General features: G+C 36.4%; 1 protein-coding gene across 1 annotated transcript in view; it reads left to right on the top strand.

Moving 5' to 3' along the window:
- Nucleotides 1-6,180: 6,180 nt before the first annotated feature.
- The window catches only part of mpped2a (metallophosphoesterase domain containing 2a), a 49,905-nt gene continuing 37,693 nt past the window's right edge, over nt 6,181-18,392 (top strand). The window contains exons 1-2 of the mRNA XM_026266670.1: nt 6,181-7,252; nt 9,649-9,895. Of these exons, the coding sequence (XP_026122455.1) occupies nt 9,768-9,895 (128 nt within the window). The 5' untranslated portion in view covers nt 6,181-7,252; nt 9,649-9,767. The remainder of the gene's footprint in view (nt 7,253-9,648; nt 9,896-18,392) is intronic.

The following is an 18,392-nucleotide window of genomic DNA, read 5'->3' as shown; positions in this document are numbered from 1 at the left end:
TTCCAAATGATCTTGAAATTTCATTAGAACCGAGAGCCCGAGAACATCAAGCCTCTCAATAGGCTTAACAGCACCCATGATTTCTCTTTTCTCGTTGAATATTGGGAGACTATAAAAATGTAATCAATACGTTCTAAATCAAATTGGTTTTCATATTTGTTCCTTTCAAAATATAATGTGCAATCATGGAGTGCATGAGCCTGCAGTCTGATTTATTTGATTATTGGGGACGTCAACCTTGTGTTTCATTGTAGGTCTGTTGAGTGATTGAGAGGGATGAGATTGAATGTTTGACAAAGAGTGAAATAAAGATGCTACAGAGAAAAACATTGCCTGCCACACACATACACACTCACACAATTCTCAGAGCAAAACACCATCAACAACCACAGCAGGGTGGAAAGCAATGAAACTGTTATATCGTCTGAGACGCACAGACTTCATGGTCCAGATCTATCACACACTTCTATCTAAAGCTAAACAATATATACATGTATTCATGATTCACATGCATTATTCACATGAGAGACCATTCCATGTATATCGGAGGCCATAAAGTCTAAATGCATTATTGCAAGTGTATATATGACCATCATGTAGTAAAAGTGCAGTTGGTTCACCGCTGACTAAAATGTATGTTTACACTCAGATCCCAGCATTATTACACATACACTATTATCTAGATTTTTTAAGAACACTATTCTTTATCATTTGTAATAAATATATCTAACATATAAGAATGATTGTTCATATGGCAATTTATAACTTATTTTCAATATATAACTTCTTTAATAAATATATATAAAAAATATTTTATTTTATTAAAGGTGCAGTAGGGAACTTTTGTAAAAAAAAAAAATATTTTTTACATATTTGTTAAACCTGTCATTATGTCCTGACAGTAGAACATGAGACAGATAATCTGTGAAAAAAATCAAGCTCCTCTGGCTCCTCCCAGTGTCCTATTGCTATTTGCAGAAAGTCATCCGCGCCAGGTAAGAAACAACCAATCAGAGCTGCGGTCCGTAACTTTGTTTGTGTTCAAAATGTAGAAAAATGTATGTAATACGCGAGTACACCATGAATCCATTTTCCAAACCGTGTTTTTAGCTTGTCCTGAATCACTAGGGTGCACCTATAATAAGTGTTTATATTCGGACTATTTCAGATTGCTTCGGGGGTACCGCGGCGGAGTAACCCAGTACCTTTGTGATTCTTCATAGACATAAACAGAGAGAATTAGTTCCGGCTACGATGTTCTTCCGCAAGACGCAAGCAGTTCTGTTTATTAACTGCTAGAGTGTCAAAAGTTACCTACCGCAGCTTTAAAATATGATATTTTATATAAATAAATATCAGAATAAATTGAGATTACAAAATGCTTCAATGATGCTGAAATAAGTTTTCATTTAAATAATATATGAATTTTTCAAATTAAATTTAATAACTTTTCTTAGTGTGTGTGTGAGTGCATATATAGAGATGTTAGAATATATATAATATAACAATTATTTTGTATAACATTACCTATGTTTTTACAGTTAGTTAAAAAAAAAAAAACGTTTTAAAAGACTTAATATATTTTATGAGTGAGTGACGTAACATTCAGCCAAGTATGGTGACCTATACTCAGAATTCGTGCTCTGCATTTAATCCATCCAAAGTGCACACACACAGAGCAGTGAACACACACACACACACACACACACACCTAGAGCAGTGGGCAGCCGTTTATGCTGCAGCGCCTGGGGAGCAGCTGGGGGTTCAGTGCCTTGCTCAAGGGCACCTCAGTCGTGGTACTGCCAGCCCGAGACTCAAACCCACAACCCTAGGGTTAGGAGTCAAACTCTTTAACCACTAGGCCACAACTTCCCACAAATGATAAGATATATAATAAATACATCATTTACTATTCATTTTTAATGGGTTAAATGGGTAAAAATTGGCCAAAGTCTTTGTTCCATATTCTATTATGCAACATATAAACTTGCATTTGCTACTGGCTTTTGCTGCATGTGACCCTCACAATCACGTCAAGCCATTGTTGTTTCACACCACAGGTGCTGTCAATATCCCATCTCTACAATAAACCTGATTTCTGTTCTTCCTTGTTTTATTGTCACACTTTCACAGCCGATGGGGAGACAGATAGAAGAGTGATTGATCCATCTCTGCGGTCTAACATTAGCAGAGGGGAGGGATGGGATTGAGAGTTCATTCAGTCTCTCCGAAGAGAATCAACTTCACTCTGGATTCTGAATTCTCAAACACAGACACTCAAAGAATTCAAAAGAATGAGGTGAAAAGAGGGACAACACTCCAAGTTTCTTATTTTTTCATAGATAGATAGACAGATAGATCTACCTACCTACCTATCTATCTATCTATCTATCTATATATCTGTCTGTCTGTCTAATGTTCTCTCATTCTGTTGTGTTTAGGAGTTGAGGTGTTCTGGTCGAATGTCAGTTGCACCTTAGCGAAAGAACAACTTCAGTGTCGACTGAGCTGTCTCTATGAGATGTGCTGTTAAAGAACAACAGACCTTTGTAAACCCTGTCAAAACATGACAAGAGGCCATTCCATGTTTTGTAGATGCAGCATTGTGACACAGTGAGTTCTCGCCTTGATCAGTGCTCCAGTTCTCCATGACTTCCCAAAGGTAATGAGTGTGGCACACACCCTTTGGACCCACAGACCCTGACCTGTCAAAGCAACAGTGAACAAAACACTGGGTTAAACTTTACAAATGCAACCTGATATTTTACAGATACACTCTACTACTTAAAAATCTGTTTTCAACTTAAAGCCAGGCCATTTTTCACAAGTTATGTTATATGATTCTTTATGGTCTTAATGAAAGAAAATGGTTAAAATTGCTCAATAGTAGAGTGAAAAACATATTTTTTTACCCTTCAAAAACAGCTCTTTTCAGAGCAAGCAGTTTTGTAGCATTTTCCTTTAAATGTTAATGAGCTCTGCTGACCCCGCCCCTCTCTTACAGCTGCTCTCAATGAAAATGCATTCATCGTGAAACTTGCTAATTAGCACATTATTAGGAGAGGCGATTTGCAAAGATATATTAAAAAACCTTATGCTCACTTCTTCTGTAGGTGAAGCTGGAACACAAATGATTCACGCGAACATAGACACATTTAGGTAGATCCGGGGTGCATTCCCTTCAAAAACAAATGAGATCCACTGCATCTTCAGCGGCTCAGATGTCGGGAGTAAATTACGAGTTCTATGTTCATTATTACATCCAACAACAGAACACATCAGTCGCTTAGGAGTCATTCTTGTCTACATCTGCTCCAGCGGTGAAACAGTGGTGGACTGAAGACAGTCACTCTGGGCAGAACTATATAAGACGCCAGTCCAGTCTGTGCTGAAACACTACTGTCAATCAAACTGTCATGGGAGGGGCCTGTTTTGTGATGTCACAAAAACAGGCATCTGAGATCAGATGGATTTGAGAAAAGGAAAACGATCTAATAAATACTGGGTGGATTTTTATCATTATAGGGTGGTTGTCTATACACACTGCCAAAACCCAATTCAGTTCATACAACTTGTAAAAGTGCATGTAGCATCTGATGACCCTTTTAAATATACTTCAGTTTATTTCTGTGATGGTGAAGCTGATTTTCTGAATCATTACTCCAGTCCTCAGGGTCACATGATCATTTGTACTTTGCTGATTTGCTGTTTAAGAAATATTTCTTATTATTATCGATACTAAAAACATATGTGCTACTTAAGTTTTTTTTTTTTTTTTTTTTTTTTGTGGAAACCATAATATATTTTCACAGGATTCTTTGATACAAAAGAACTGCCTTTAAAAGTCTTTACTGTCAATTTAGATCAATTGAATTTGTCCTTTCCGAATAAAAGTATGATTTTCTTTAAAAAATCATATTGATCCAAAAATTTTGAACATAAGTCTAAAAATGTGTTATACAAATGTGCTGTTTTACTGTCAATGCGAAAATATTGTTTTAGCATTCAATGTTTTATATTAATTAAGTTGTGAATGCCGTTTCATGACACATATGATAATTTATTTATATAAAATTCTCTCCCATTTTTTCTGCCTCTCATCTCTACTATGTTTTGGTGTACTAATGAAGTTTTTAAACATGAAATTGTGCACTATAAAGATTGTTTGTGTTCACCATTTATAAAGACTAGAATACAACACACGAGTCGATGCTAGTTGCTACAATCTATGGGTCAGTCTGAAGATTTTGGATAGTTGGAGTTGAATGATTTTACAGAAAATCACACGGTGTGTGTGAATTGCAAGTTTCTATTAGCTTCAGGATGTTTCAATCCAGTCATAGGATATCGAACTTGTTTGATATTTAAAACCAATTTGGTAACATTTTGTAGCTCCACACACGTATTCATGTTTCTGTGTGAGCTTGTTGTGTTCAGAAACTATTCAAAATTGTGTGTTTTCCAGCCTTAAGTTGCTATGAATGAAAGTGTCTCATAAAAGAATAAATGCTAATTTTTGAATTTCAAGGTGTGAATTGGGACCCTTAAAATTGGATGGATATCAGGCAGCTTCAGTATTTGGCTGCTTAAGATTGGCAGTCAGCCTCTGCTGGTAGATCTCGTAACTACACCAATTGATTTTTCTTTTGAAGGCCATTCTGAATTGGCTGGTGTATTCTGAACAAGTCTTTTGCTTGCAAGCCACATATACATTGCAGATATTTTACTGTAATATAGTAGATTTGTTACAAGAGCTAGGCTGTTTTTAGGTGCTTTTAAAAATGTCAAATATATTGTTTTGCTGTCAGAAACCTTCGACATCACATTTAAGACATCACACCTCAGGGTTTGTGTCCATTCTGTCATCAGTTGATCAGCATCAAGATGTCATTTTGGCTATTGAAGGATTAGCCACATGACATATTATAGCTCATGTGATTGGCTCAAATTACTGAGCATGAGCAAAGATCCAAGGTTGTGTATTTTCATAGGCATTGTGGTGAATATGAATGTTTTTGGATATCCTTTTCCAGGTATTAAAGACCTACTTGTTAAGAATTGAATATATTTAGATGTAGATTTGTAAAATAAATCCTTTTGACAAGTTTATTCAGTCAGGCATGCAGTGCAATATTATATGAAATCCAATTATATTTATCTCTTCTCCCCTCATTCCCTATAGTCTTGATTTCCTAATCCAAAGAGTGACAATATGTGTGATTGACACATACATCTGTGTGTGCTTCTATCTGTCTGAGAGCTCCTTGTGCACCCTCTGCAAGATTTGGGTTAAGTGAAAATCACCAACCACTCGTCACACAGAATCTATCCCACCCTCCCGGTTTATATGGCTCTTATTCCATTTCCATTTTCATGGAGTCATTTTGCCCCTCTTTTATAGAAGGTCATAAAATATATAGTGAATTTTTAAGCATTCTGCATAACATTTACATTTTCTATTGTATAGATGTGATCAGGGAAAGGAGACTGAATAAAACATTCATGTCAGAGGCCATTTCTTCAGTGACATTTGAAGCTGTATCTATCATCACTCTCTCTCTCTCTCTCTCTCTCTCTCTCTAGCACAGGCAGGAGGACAAATGATGGTGCAGTGTTTAACGGCGGCCTCCGCGAAGAACGTCCTACTCTGGCTTCACATTATTGCTTGCCGGCTAGTCGATGAAAACAAATTTTCCAGAGATAAGAGAAAAGTCAAATAGAAATGTCGCTTAGTTGTGTGTGGTTTGCATGTATTAGTGTGTTTGGGAAAATTGAAACATGTCAGTGAAAAATCCACATTTCAAACATTCACCTTCTTGCATCACATAACAGTAATGCAAAGCAGCTACAGTACAATGCCGTCATTTCAATTAGCAAGGATTTCAGTGTGACTTTAGATTGAGACAAACTAATTGCATGCGTGATGAAATGAAATCGTTTTTTTTTTTTTTTTTAAATAGCCCTGTCATGATTTTTAAGGCTTAGTAATAGTCAACACATACATGAACCATATTTTGTATCCACTGCACATGATTATAACACACACACATATATATATATATATATATATATATATATATATATAGACACACAGAAACTCACATTACACTTTTGTTTAAAAAAAAAAAAAAAGCACAACTGCATAAAATTACAATTTAAAAGAAATTATGAAACCGTCTTTTCGAGTGCCTATAAATTGTTTAGGAGAAATTATATATGCAATTTTTCTTTAGAGCACTAAACTAATTTGTCTCTTACACACCTACACACACTAAATGGTTCAATTGAGTGTTAGCAAGAAAAGTTGCTTTTTAATGTTATGTTTCATATTGTTCTTATTTTGCCACCCACAAGTAAAACAGTCAGTCTGAACTGAACCTATCGCTCACATACACTTTAACACATTTAACGGGTATACCATAATGCATTTCCTATAATGTAATGTCATGTTCAAATTAAATAAGGAATAATAATATTCAATGGCAAGAGGGTTTGTTTCTTTGTTCACAATTTTGTTGTATATTTTCTATGAACAAAGTAGCTCGGTTTTCAGATATCGTAATAGCTCTTGAGTTTTTGTTACACAATTTCAACATTAAATGATACAAGACCTGAATTGACTAAAAAGTCGCTAATTTTACATTTCATTCAGTCATACATAGAAAACCTGGCAAACATCACTTCATTTTGACAGTAACAAAGACCCAGTGCTCTGTTTCTCACACACACACACACAGAGTGTGTGAAGTAAATCTTGGTGTCTATAGTAAAATGCAACCCAAATAAGCACTTTCTCCAGGTACTGAAGGTAAATCAATGCACTAAAATGCAACAAAGGACACTGCAGAAAGACGCGAAAATAAGCAGCAGAAGAGGGTCTCTCCTCTCCACGTGTGAACGCATATCATGGCAGCCTCTTCGGAGAGAGGGGAGGAGTAACCACACACACACACACACATTTCCACACACACTCGCTCCGCCATGCTAGTACGGAGGCTATGCTCTCGTCGCTGCTCTCTGACCCCAGTGGCAGTCCTTTCTTCCTCTACTGCGGTCTAGACTCAATCCCCCTCTCCGCCAGTCAGAGCCAGGGTCTCGCCGCCTGCCTGCGCCGCTTCTTCCGCGTCTCGCCGCCAGCTTCGCCGGAGGGTCTCCCAGGGTCGAGGGTCCTGCCCCTGCCGGGCTCAGAGTGCCACCTCCTCGGCTACCGACATCTGCATTCCCCGGCGTGTATGGAGCAACATCTTTAGAGGTGGGCGAGAGAGAAAGAGGGTCTTTCCAACCTCTTATGCAGCCTGGAAATGTACGCTTAGACAGGGAGCGAGAAAAAAAATAAGACACAAAAGGGTTAGAGGTGGCTTGTCATTGAGCGGCGGTGTCAGTGTGGCCACTCACCCAGGGAACGATCACCCTTCGCGGCAGGCGTGTTGGACACATTTACGCGCGACTTTGTGTGTTTTTAACAAGAAATGTCGGGGATATTGTAGTCGGGGGTGATGTAGGTTCAACTTGATCTCCTGTGCTCTCTATCTGAAGAGTGTAGTCCGCACTTGAAGCATGATTTGCAGTCTTTATTTTGATCGTTCCCTCGCATTGTTCAGCCGGAAGCTGTAGAGTTGTGCGCAAATAAATATCACGCGGCGATAAAGACGTTATATATTAAACGCCACGGCAGGTTTTTACGCAGCTATGCTAGTGGTTGCTAGCTAGCTGAGGTGAGGAAAGCGATTTTTTTATTTTATTTATTCGATTAATGAGGTTGAATATCGTTTTATGCAGAAATTTAGCATTTTTAAAAACTGTTTGAATTACGTTAAACAAACTAGTATATCACCTGTAGAGTTAATTGTAATTTACTGAAAGAGTTTAACTTGAAATTAAAGATAACCTAATGACAAACACGTAAAAATAATATGTTTAGTAGTATACAACATATCGTATAATGTCGTGTATGATAATACTTTTAAATTAAGTTAAAATTAAAGTAATTATAATTTTGGTTGTTATTTGTATGTCATTAGTACAGTAGTGTAGATTTAAATACATTAAGCTAACATTAACTAACTATAATGTGTTACAGTTAAGTAAAAAAAAAATGAAATTATGGATTTTTGCAAAGTAATACGTGTTATAATAATAATGGTATGCAGTAAAGCAACAGAGATATTGAAGAGGGGATGGAAAACAAGAATCATAAATTAGACAAGATTTTAATTTATGAGACAAGATAATAAAAAATGAAAAAACATATAACTTATTGACCGAATACTACTGACTAATTCTTGCATGTCCAGAACTACAGAGCAAAATGCAATAATTCAGAATTCATTTGCATCACATTTTTAAATGCTTTCAGGCTTGCACACATTTAAATATGTTGTATTTAGATAAATATAATTTTTGCACACACCTGGCCGGTACAGCAGATAATATGGAGAGAGCAGGGTCAGTCTTTACTCAATCTTCAGGATGTACGATGATGGCTTGTTGTCTCATTAAATGATTTCTAGCAAGGTGTCAAAGCTAAATCTAGTGCGGAAAATCAGTATTTAATCAGAAACACAAAAACGTACTTTGTGGTGGGTGTTCCTCTGCAGAATGAGTGATTATTACTTATGAATTAATTTATGCACACTGGTCATTGTAATCGTTTCCCATATATATTATTTTCTTCTATTTGTATTATATTTAAATATTTTTCAAATAATATAATACAAACTGACAGCAACATGCTTACAGATACAGATTCCACAGTCAATATGTTGTAACATCTTTTAAAGTAAATGAATGAAAGTTGTTTTGAGAGGGTTAGATTTTGTAGTTGGTTGTAGTTAACTGTCCCTCTGGAGAAGTTGACTTGCTGCTCACCTTTCTGTTTCTCAGCCTTCTCTGTTAAGATTTAGTTTTCGACACTTTTGCTCAGATTTTGTCATCAGTTCAGTTGAGTTTTGGATCGTGGTGGTACTATTATATTGCTCAGTCATTAGACACCGCGGTAAAGTTTCGGTTAAGTTTGCAGCTGGGGTTTGTTTTGTTGATTTTAGAGAAGATTCTGAACAAATTTATTATTGATGAGTATAAAATATGAAAAAGTATTATAAATGGTAATTTCGATATGTTTGCCAGAAAAGCTTTAAACATTTAGGCTGATGTATTCTAGAAAGTAAAATTGATATGCACTGCAAAAAATAAAATAACTTGTGTGTGTTTATTGAAGTAACATCTAAATTAACAGTTTGTTCTTTACAAGAAAAAAAAACAAAAACTTTAATATGACTAAATAAACCTAAAAAGTAATTTTGAGATAGAAATGTAATTGTCCATTTTGTAGTGACTTACTCTTTATATTCATAATGGACATTCAAGCAAGTAATTATTGTACATAATTAATTTTTTTTTTTTTTTCACTTGTTATAGCACTTATATATCATTGCTCTTTTTGTTGGTTTTGATTCCTTTCACTGTCCTCATCTTTAAGTCGCTTTGGATAAAAGCATCTGCCAAATGAATAAATGTAAATGTAAAATTTTACGCAATACAACTGCAGTTATTTAGTCATATCACTGTCTTCCCTTGTTTTACCACCTATTCATTTTATGCAATCGATTTCAAATCATAATCTTTTTTCCTGTCACTCTGTCTTTACAGATAGTACCTCATCTTCCATCTCGGCACTTTCAAGGGTTCTTTTCCGTGTTTAAGGATGTTGACTGCGTGGGTCGCTCCAGGGTCCTGGTGAAGTGTCTCATGTGTCACGTGGAGAAAGAATGGCCCACGGAATGCCGTCACAAGGCAAAGTGACCATCTCGGTGGACGAGTACAGCTCCAACCCCACTCAGGCCTTCACCCACTACAACATTAACCAGAGCCGCTTTCAACCGCCACACGTGCATATGTGAGTAACAAGTGACAAAGCACAGAAATACAGTTCTGTTCGCTTTTATTTTTATGCATGTTTCGTTTTTAGCTATTCTGTTTTGCGCTAACTTTGAAATGCATCAATTCATACTTTATTCCTGGTCTGTCAGGCTCACTGTATCACAAAGCCTTATATGTCTAACATGGTGTTTGTTCCTGAATAAGCAAACTTTGTAATAGGCTTGGACTGCATCAAGATACCTTTAATAGCATAATGGTCTACGTGGGTCAGACAGAAATAGATGGTTATGATCACGAGTTACGATTTTCAGGCTCTTGGTTTATATATCGACCTCAGCTGTGGCACAATATTACATATTTCAGGTGAAACGTACACCAAACTCTTTGTCAAAAACATTTTCATGCACTGCATTATGTGCAATTTAAAGCCGGATTGTTCACGTGCAGCGGTTTGTGGTTTGGAGGAAAAAGTCTTTGCAGCAGACATGCCGCTTGAGCATTATTCATTTTTGGGATGAATATGATGATAAAATTACTACTGTAGCATGCTGGTGTTATTACAAAAGCTTTAACAGTATTTAAATTCTTATTGTCTATTTGATAGGCTGATAATTTAGCACGATCTGTTCAGTTAAGGTATAAACCGAGATGTTTCAACAGCACGTGTTTTTGAGCTGTAACATGATGAAGATTAAAAAGGCTGCATCATTATTTAAAGCCACTGGTGTTTGCATCACCCGCGATTTAACGTACCGAGGCCTGTGATTCCTTTCTAGTATCCGCTCTGCTTCGTCCACTGCTTTCTCTTTAATCACCTCCTTGCTTATAGAGCAGTGTGTTCTGGGAAGGCAGAGACTTGTTTAGATTTGGGAGATAATGATCGTGTTTACCAGAGGCTAGCGTTGCCGGACATAAACACACACAACTGCACATTTGCTTGAAGAAATGGGGGACGTTTAGAAAAGGCCACGCTTTTTGTTTCTTTAGTCAGCATGCACTGTGATTTGCTTTGCCTTAAAGCTTCATCTACCTGATCTGTTCCTTAAAGTCCGCCTGAAATTAAAAATGAAAATGATTAAAAAAAGATCTGTGAAATTTATGGAGAAAAAAACAGTAGCTGTGGTTGCCTGAATTTTACTGTAAAAATATGGATGCAATATTCTCATATTGAAATGAAATGTACAGTAAATAATGTATAGCTGAACTAATGTTAATATACCAAATTACTAAAATCTGTTTTTTACATTTATAATATACTGACAACCACCTTAAAAACACATAAGGTCAAGAGAAGATGAAACGTAAATCCGTAATGTACATGGCTAATTAGAAAAACAAAGAAAATACCGTAATTTTAGGTAAAACCCATCGAATGTAAGCTTTTACACAGAATTCTGGGAATTTATGTGTATGTTTTTTTTTTCACCGTGAATTCTAAGATGACTTTTCTTGTGAGTTATTTTACACTTTCAAAAACTGTACATTTAACAGTATGTTACTGTAAATTGCATGAAATATCCCATTAGCATTTTCACGGCTTTTCACTATAGAGTGAGTAAATTTATTATCGTATCGTTAGTCAATTTAAATGGTACATTTTTAGATTACCTGAAAAACAATTATTGATTTTTTTTTCACAGTGTGAACAGACATTCGAAACCTGTTTTATATCATTAGCATATTTCTTTGTGAATGGATACAAAAAAAATTAAATGTATAAAAATGTAGGTTTACAGTTGTCCATTGGGATGTATTCTTTGTGGCAGTTCCACGCTAGAGTTCGCAGTAAAATTAAAAGACTAGCTAGTTGGTTGGTGTCAGCTAAGAAGAAAAGATGTTTAATGCTTTTTTTTTTTTTTTTTTTTTTACTTTGGAATAATATACATGAACTCAGTTTGGATCCCACGCTGACTTCATGCAGCCCTCATGTAGGTGGTTTAGCAGGGAATTTCGTGACGCTACACAGTAGACGTTGTGAGTTCATATGATCGTGGCCGTGACCCAGTTATGCACATGGCCTCTGTGCATCGACAGCAATTACACTCGTTAAGGCTTGCCAAGGTGACCTCAGGAGTCGGAGGAAGACTTAGCAAAAAAACGTTTTTCTTTTGTTTGACACTCTGGCCGAGAACTAGCATGTTTGACAGTATTGATTCCATCCCCTTTCTTTTAGGCACCTATGTTTTGTTTTTTTTCTCTCGTTTGCATGGAACAAATTCAAAGCAACAGAAAGCATATGCTCTGGTGCTAGTCATTTCGCCTCAACTAGTGGAGCTTGTGTGATTTATGGAAAGCATATTCTGAGCACATTGTTTAACATTAGCTAAAGCCAACAATTTTTTTTTTTTTTTTTTTTTTGCTTTCATTTTTAAAGAGTTTAAAAGACAATAGATTAAAACTCTTTTTCTCATCTACAAAGTTTTCCAGCCTGTAATTACTTTTTTTTTTTTGGAGAGAGAGAGAGAGAAATTAAGAAATGTAAGATTTAAATTTTGAAAATGTTGATCGTGTTTCAAAATCTAAAATACTGCATTGTGAATTGATCTTTCTTGCATTTATTTGCATACTGCATTGCAATTGGTGTTCTCTTTTGTGCTAATTTGCATATTGAAATGTGATAGGCCTTTTCTTTTTTACATCTGTTTAACCACATAGCTAGCTTTGCACTGAAGTTAACGTTCCGTTTTATATTTATTCTCAATGAAACATTTCTGATGCAGCATTTACACAGAACCAAAGTTTATATTCCAAATTACCTAAAGCTTTAACTATACTTTTGTTGCCTTGTAAGCCCTGCTTGTTACATTTATTTTTATCTACTGTCTCCCCTACATCCTTTTTTATTTGTTCCCTCTCTTTCTATCTTCTTTGTGATTGAAATCGGTTGTTCACCTGCTCCCTCCCCACAGCCACCTTCCACCTGAAATTGGTTGTTGGCCTTTTTTCTTTTTAACCTGATCTAACAGAAATAACCGAGCACGGCCCGGCAGCTCCTGTGCCTTTATTTCTCCAGCTCTCTTTAATAAGAGTGTAATTGATCTTTGGCTCCGTTGCCCTGCTCTTTAATGTGCACATGCTCAGGCCTGAGCTGATGCCAGCCTAAAAATACTCGGCTGTTCAATACCAACTAGATTGATTATGAAATCACAAAGAGAAAATGGAAAAAACGATAGTCCTGTTTTCAATAGATTCATCTGTGGGATTATGATTTAAGTAGTGAACGAGAATGTGCAGTTTGAATTGAATGATATATAAAAAATTAAAAATTCAAGAAAACATGGAGCATGTCCAATGTAACAACAAAGGCCTTTTATGAATGGATTGATTTTTAGAAAAAATAAAAAATTGACCAGTATTGTGATTCATAAACAATGACTAGTGAATCATTTTATGTATGTTTATGAATTAATTCTCTAACATTACTAACTTAATTAATTAAAATCAATTAACAGAAAAATAATAAAAATAAATTTTGCTAGGATTGCAGGATACTGCACTTCGTTTGTAAGTCTGCAAGACTAAATTATCCCTCACTTTTCCCCTCTCTCTCTCTTCTTTTCTTCATTGTGCGGCTCTGATCGGCTTCCTCTAGCCTTGTTAATTTCTCAACCTTTGAATAATTAAAATGCTCATAAAAGTGCGGAGCGTTTAAGAATTTCAACTCAACGTTCATTTCATCCCAGCCACGGGGAAGAAGCATGCTTTCAAGAGCACAAACAAACCCCAGACTTTTGTATCCGCTTTGAATTCAGTGTTGTTTGAATTACGTCATGTATTTATCTTGTTGCTGGATAGGAGAAAGAAGAATATTGTTGCTTTACGAAGTCTTCGTTTGAAAAAAAAATCGTAGCTTTTTTTTTTCCCCCATTGATCAAAAGGCATGCAGAAAATTCTAGTCCCCATATCAAGAAAGGATATGGGGACTAGCCTAGTTCGGATGCATTAATGTGCTGTGTACGAGTAGGTTTTACCGAACCTGTCTTTAGAGATTTATGTTCGGCACATTTACATCGTCTTCCTAAAGCACATGAGTGACAAACGACAGGAATTGAGTGCAGTACGTACGTTCGTGTGTGCATCTGCGTGTAATGGAAGTGCATGGGAATGAAAATATTGGAACTAGCGGGGCTTTGCGTGGACTGTAATTGCAGTAAGCACTCTAGCCGGCCTCAGTAATGCAGATGTCCCGCAGAATTAAATCAGAACTCTCTCTCGTTCCGGCGGTTCCTCCAAAAGGCCTGAACGCTTTCTATCAAGGGGATCTGTTTTAGCTTGTGTGTGTGTGTGGGGGGGGAGGGTTACACAGGACTTCCCGAGGCCTTTGAAATGAGAGATCCCTTGATTAACCTCACACAGCTCCTGTCCGCCGCGGCAGCCACTGCACAAGGTCACAGGGGTCAAGTGACAATTGACATTGGGCAGGTCTGGGACAGGTCTGTACGTTTGAAGTTGTTTTTGTACATTCAGCACAGGCGACCATGCACTTCCCTTCCAGACAAATGCCACTGTGACACAGAGACAAGTGAGGATCCTGTTAAATCGATTGGCTAAAATTTCCCACTTCTGTCGCAGATAAAGGACTTCTGAATAGATTATTCGTTAAGATTAGATTGGCCTCGTGCTCTGCTTTAGATGTCACAGTGGACTGCATTGCATGCTCTGTAACTTTTCCTTCAATTGGTTCTGTAAGATTGAAGGAATCAGTTTTATAACAGTCACTTCATTATTTACTGTTTCAGCTCTAAAGTCTACAGTGTTCTGAAATGAATTTCACAAAGTGTGATTAGCTCACCCAGGTAAACGGTAATATTGTGAAATCTATTTGCATTTGAACACATTTTGAAATGTTATTCATGTGGTGGCAAAGCTGAATTTTCAGCATCATTACTCCAGTGTCACATGATCCTTCAGAAATCATTCCAGTATGCTGATTTTTTTTTTTTTTTTGAAAAAGAAATATTTTTTAACCATTACAAATGTCATTTTGGATCAGTTCTTCTGGAATAAAAGTAGGCTATTCATTTTTTTCTTTAAAAAATCTTACTGGCCCCAAAGTTTTGAATGGTAGCTAAGCTATTAATGACTGTAAATTAATATCAACATACACTATTTGAGTAAATATAATGGATAAGTATAATAATTCATAGTTGATGTTTATTATACAATACGGTATTGTCACCATTTTTATAGACTGAGTAATCCTCTGGAAGCTGTACAATATAGCTAGTCATTTTTACCACACTTCACATCCTGTCTAATAACTTCATTTAGATTGTTTTATTTTACACACGTCAGTGGTGAATCTGAATGATGTTTTTTAGCAAAGGGCTAAAAATGACATGAAAAGTTGAGAGGTAGGCGAAATATGAAATGAAACTGCGGTTTTAATTTTGAACAGATTTTTAGACTTACAATACAGCAGATTTTTTAATAATAACACAACCCGTGGAAATACACAGTGGTTTCCAAAAGGGCTGCAAATTATCATGTTCTAATAGAAATGTTTGTACACGAAGTGTTTCCTCGTTCACCCTCATCCAACCTCCAACCTGTTTTTCCAGCCCCTCTCTCTCTCTCTCTCTCTCTCTCTCTCTCTCTCGTTTTGTGCTCTCTGTTTTAGTCTGAAGTTTATTGAATTAGTGCCGACAGCTGAGAAGCACAAGATAAGATAGAAACGCTGTGTCTCTCTCTGTCTGAGATGGATTTCATTGCTATGTATGAGGGAAGGTGGTGGACTGCACGTACGGCTTTATGTTTCTTCACCAATAGCAGTACAATCCTAGCTGCGTGAGTGGAAAAGCCAGTAAATATTTGGCTCCTCTTGATGATTATCATTATGATTTTTATTCTTTGTCCCTGGTTCATGGAGCTTCCTGCCCCTGCTTGTCTTACACACACACACACACACAGACACACACGTGGCCCTGAGTGAGGCAGATAAGGCTGAAAAGTCCATTTCCTGCTGCAGATCAGTGCAGTGGCGGTGCTATCATCATCAAAGGCTTGACTGCAGGGCACTCTTTTCACATCCCTGTGCCCCACATCTACAAAACACGGCCCTCTGAAATATTCATACTGTACATAGAGGGTTCAGTCTCTCACTCACGGTCACTCTCTCACCAAATTCCTACATTTAAAAAGGAATCTTTCCATGGCGGGAGAGAAATGCGAAATATTTCCTTGAAGTCTGTGCAGAGCTCTGATTTATCCTTCTATGAAGACATTACATTCCTTTTTTTAATTGCTGTAAAATATACTTTTTAGTTTTTTTATTATTTTTTTTTATTATTTGACAGATATAATGTCCTATCTTGTCTGTATCATATTCGTGATGTTGTTATACTTGTGAGGTTAAATCAATAAGAACTATTCCAGTTAGTATAATTGTTGTTTAAAAATGAACATTAATATTACATTTTTATCATCTCTATGTAAAACATGTGTAAACATCACATTGGTGATGTTATTATTTGGATATTTTAATATTAATGCAGCAACCTGATTTTATTGTTAAAACAGGTTATTGTTTTTAATTCCAGGATCATTTTCATTTATTTATTTATTTAGTTTCAGATAAATGCAAAAACACAATAACACAAAAATAGAAAACAGGTGATTTTTCCATGCATAGACTTAGTTGATAGATTGTAACCTCAAAAACCACTGGCAAAATACCATCTCATTACCAGATATATTGATCTACAATTAATTGTTTGTCTGGATTTGTGTCCGTTTTGTAATTTGATAATGATTTCAATTACATTAGCAAAGAATAATATTAGAAAAAAGAATATTTCTGACTAACATAAGAAGCCAGATAATGGGCATCTGATGTTAATTAGCAGCTGGAACACTGCCTTTAAACCCATAGAGCAGAGGTCAGGCTCTAAATTAACCGCCTATTGACCGGACAATCAGTATGTCATAATGAGTGCTGGGGTGGGGGACAGAGGGTCTAACGTAATTATTCTTTTCTTCTCATTGGACAGCAGGTGCCTCTGTGCTGTAAAGCACACTGACTTACATTTCCTCTGTCCATTATGAAGAGTGGGTGGGGTCACTATGTAAATCTGCCTATGTAAGTACTGATTGAAAAAGAGAAGTTTAAACCTATTTTGCTCTGATAACAGTCCCTTTAGACATAATCTGGAAAATTTGCTCGATGCTAAACAACCAATCAGAGCAGGATTTTCGACCAATGAGAGTGGGCAGTGGGCGGAGCTACCCAGCACAGCATACAGAAATAGAAACCAAGCAATCAACAAAATGTCACTCATTTTTAGCTCTGATTGTGACTTGATTGACACAAAAACTATGATTTGTATGCCAGATGTACCTTTTATCGGATATAATTAATCACTTGTCACTTTATTTCTTCCCATGAGGACTTGAGGGCGTTATGTTAACTGTGCTATAAAAGGAAAAAGTCAAAATAGAAACCAGCTAATTGTTTCCTACCTTACTTTTGTAGTGCTATTTACAAATTTTTTGGTTATTTCTTATAATGGAAGAGCAATCCACAAATAGCATGCGTGTGTTCGGCTCTCTGAAGTAGATGAACTGTCTGTGGCTGTTTTTGAAGCTTTGATACAGTTCAATCGTTTGTTGTTCCTGAAGGTTAAAGAATCAAGTGAGCGCTGTCAAATCGAGTATCTTTGAACAGAAATCAAAACGCTTTCCTGTGCAATATGACACATGTATCTAATAAAAGAGCCGCGGTGCATCCGGAGTCTAAACCTGTGTGTTTTATAAAGGTCTTTTCCTGGCATGAGGAAGTGTGTGCTTCTCATATCCAAGTGTTGTTTTTACCTTACTTTTACTGTGGATTCGAACGACGTTGTCTTTATTCCCTCAGTTTCCTAAGATATATCTTTCCTTTTTCGGTTTCACACACTCTCTCTCTCTCTCTCTCTCTCTCTCTCACACACACACACACACACACTCACATTCCAGTTTTCCTCTAATGCAATTTCAGTGGCTTCATAAGCCCCTGGTCCGAATAATCCTTTCTATTCTCCCCCCGCCTAATGAATATTTAAAAGACTGAATGAATATTTAAAACAATGAGCAAATATTCAAAAGGCTCCATCCGGTCATGGCTATATTTGTGGCTGCGGTGATTTCGTTTTTCTTTTAGAAAGCTAAGCACCTTGAGTAAATGTTTTGTCAGGTACAACGTGCTTTATGGAAATAAATCGGTTTTATTCAAGTGGATATATATTTAAAAATCAATGAATCAACCGGTTTTTAAGGGTCAGGAAGACTTAGTTTTATGCTCACTGGTTTGATTTACATGTAAAAGTTTTTTTTTTTTTTTTTTTTTTTTTTATGTGCCTCAACTGATTATTCACAATTCATAAGAAGTGTCTTAAGAAAGCAAATGTCCATTTTTATTTCATGTTGGCATTAAAATGTTGGTTTGCTTGTGAAACAAATCCTTGAGTCGCATGTTCAGGTGACTGCGAACTGACAGACATGCAGCTCTGTTTCCATGTGGAAAAACCTTGTTGACT

Source organism: Carassius auratus, chromosome 7 (assembly GCF_003368295.1).
Source record: "Carassius auratus strain Wakin chromosome 7, ASM336829v1, whole genome shotgun sequence".
Taxonomy (NCBI): Eukaryota; Metazoa; Chordata; class Actinopteri; order Cypriniformes; family Cyprinidae; genus Carassius; species Carassius auratus.
This window is presented reverse-complemented; position numbering and strand designations above follow the sequence as displayed.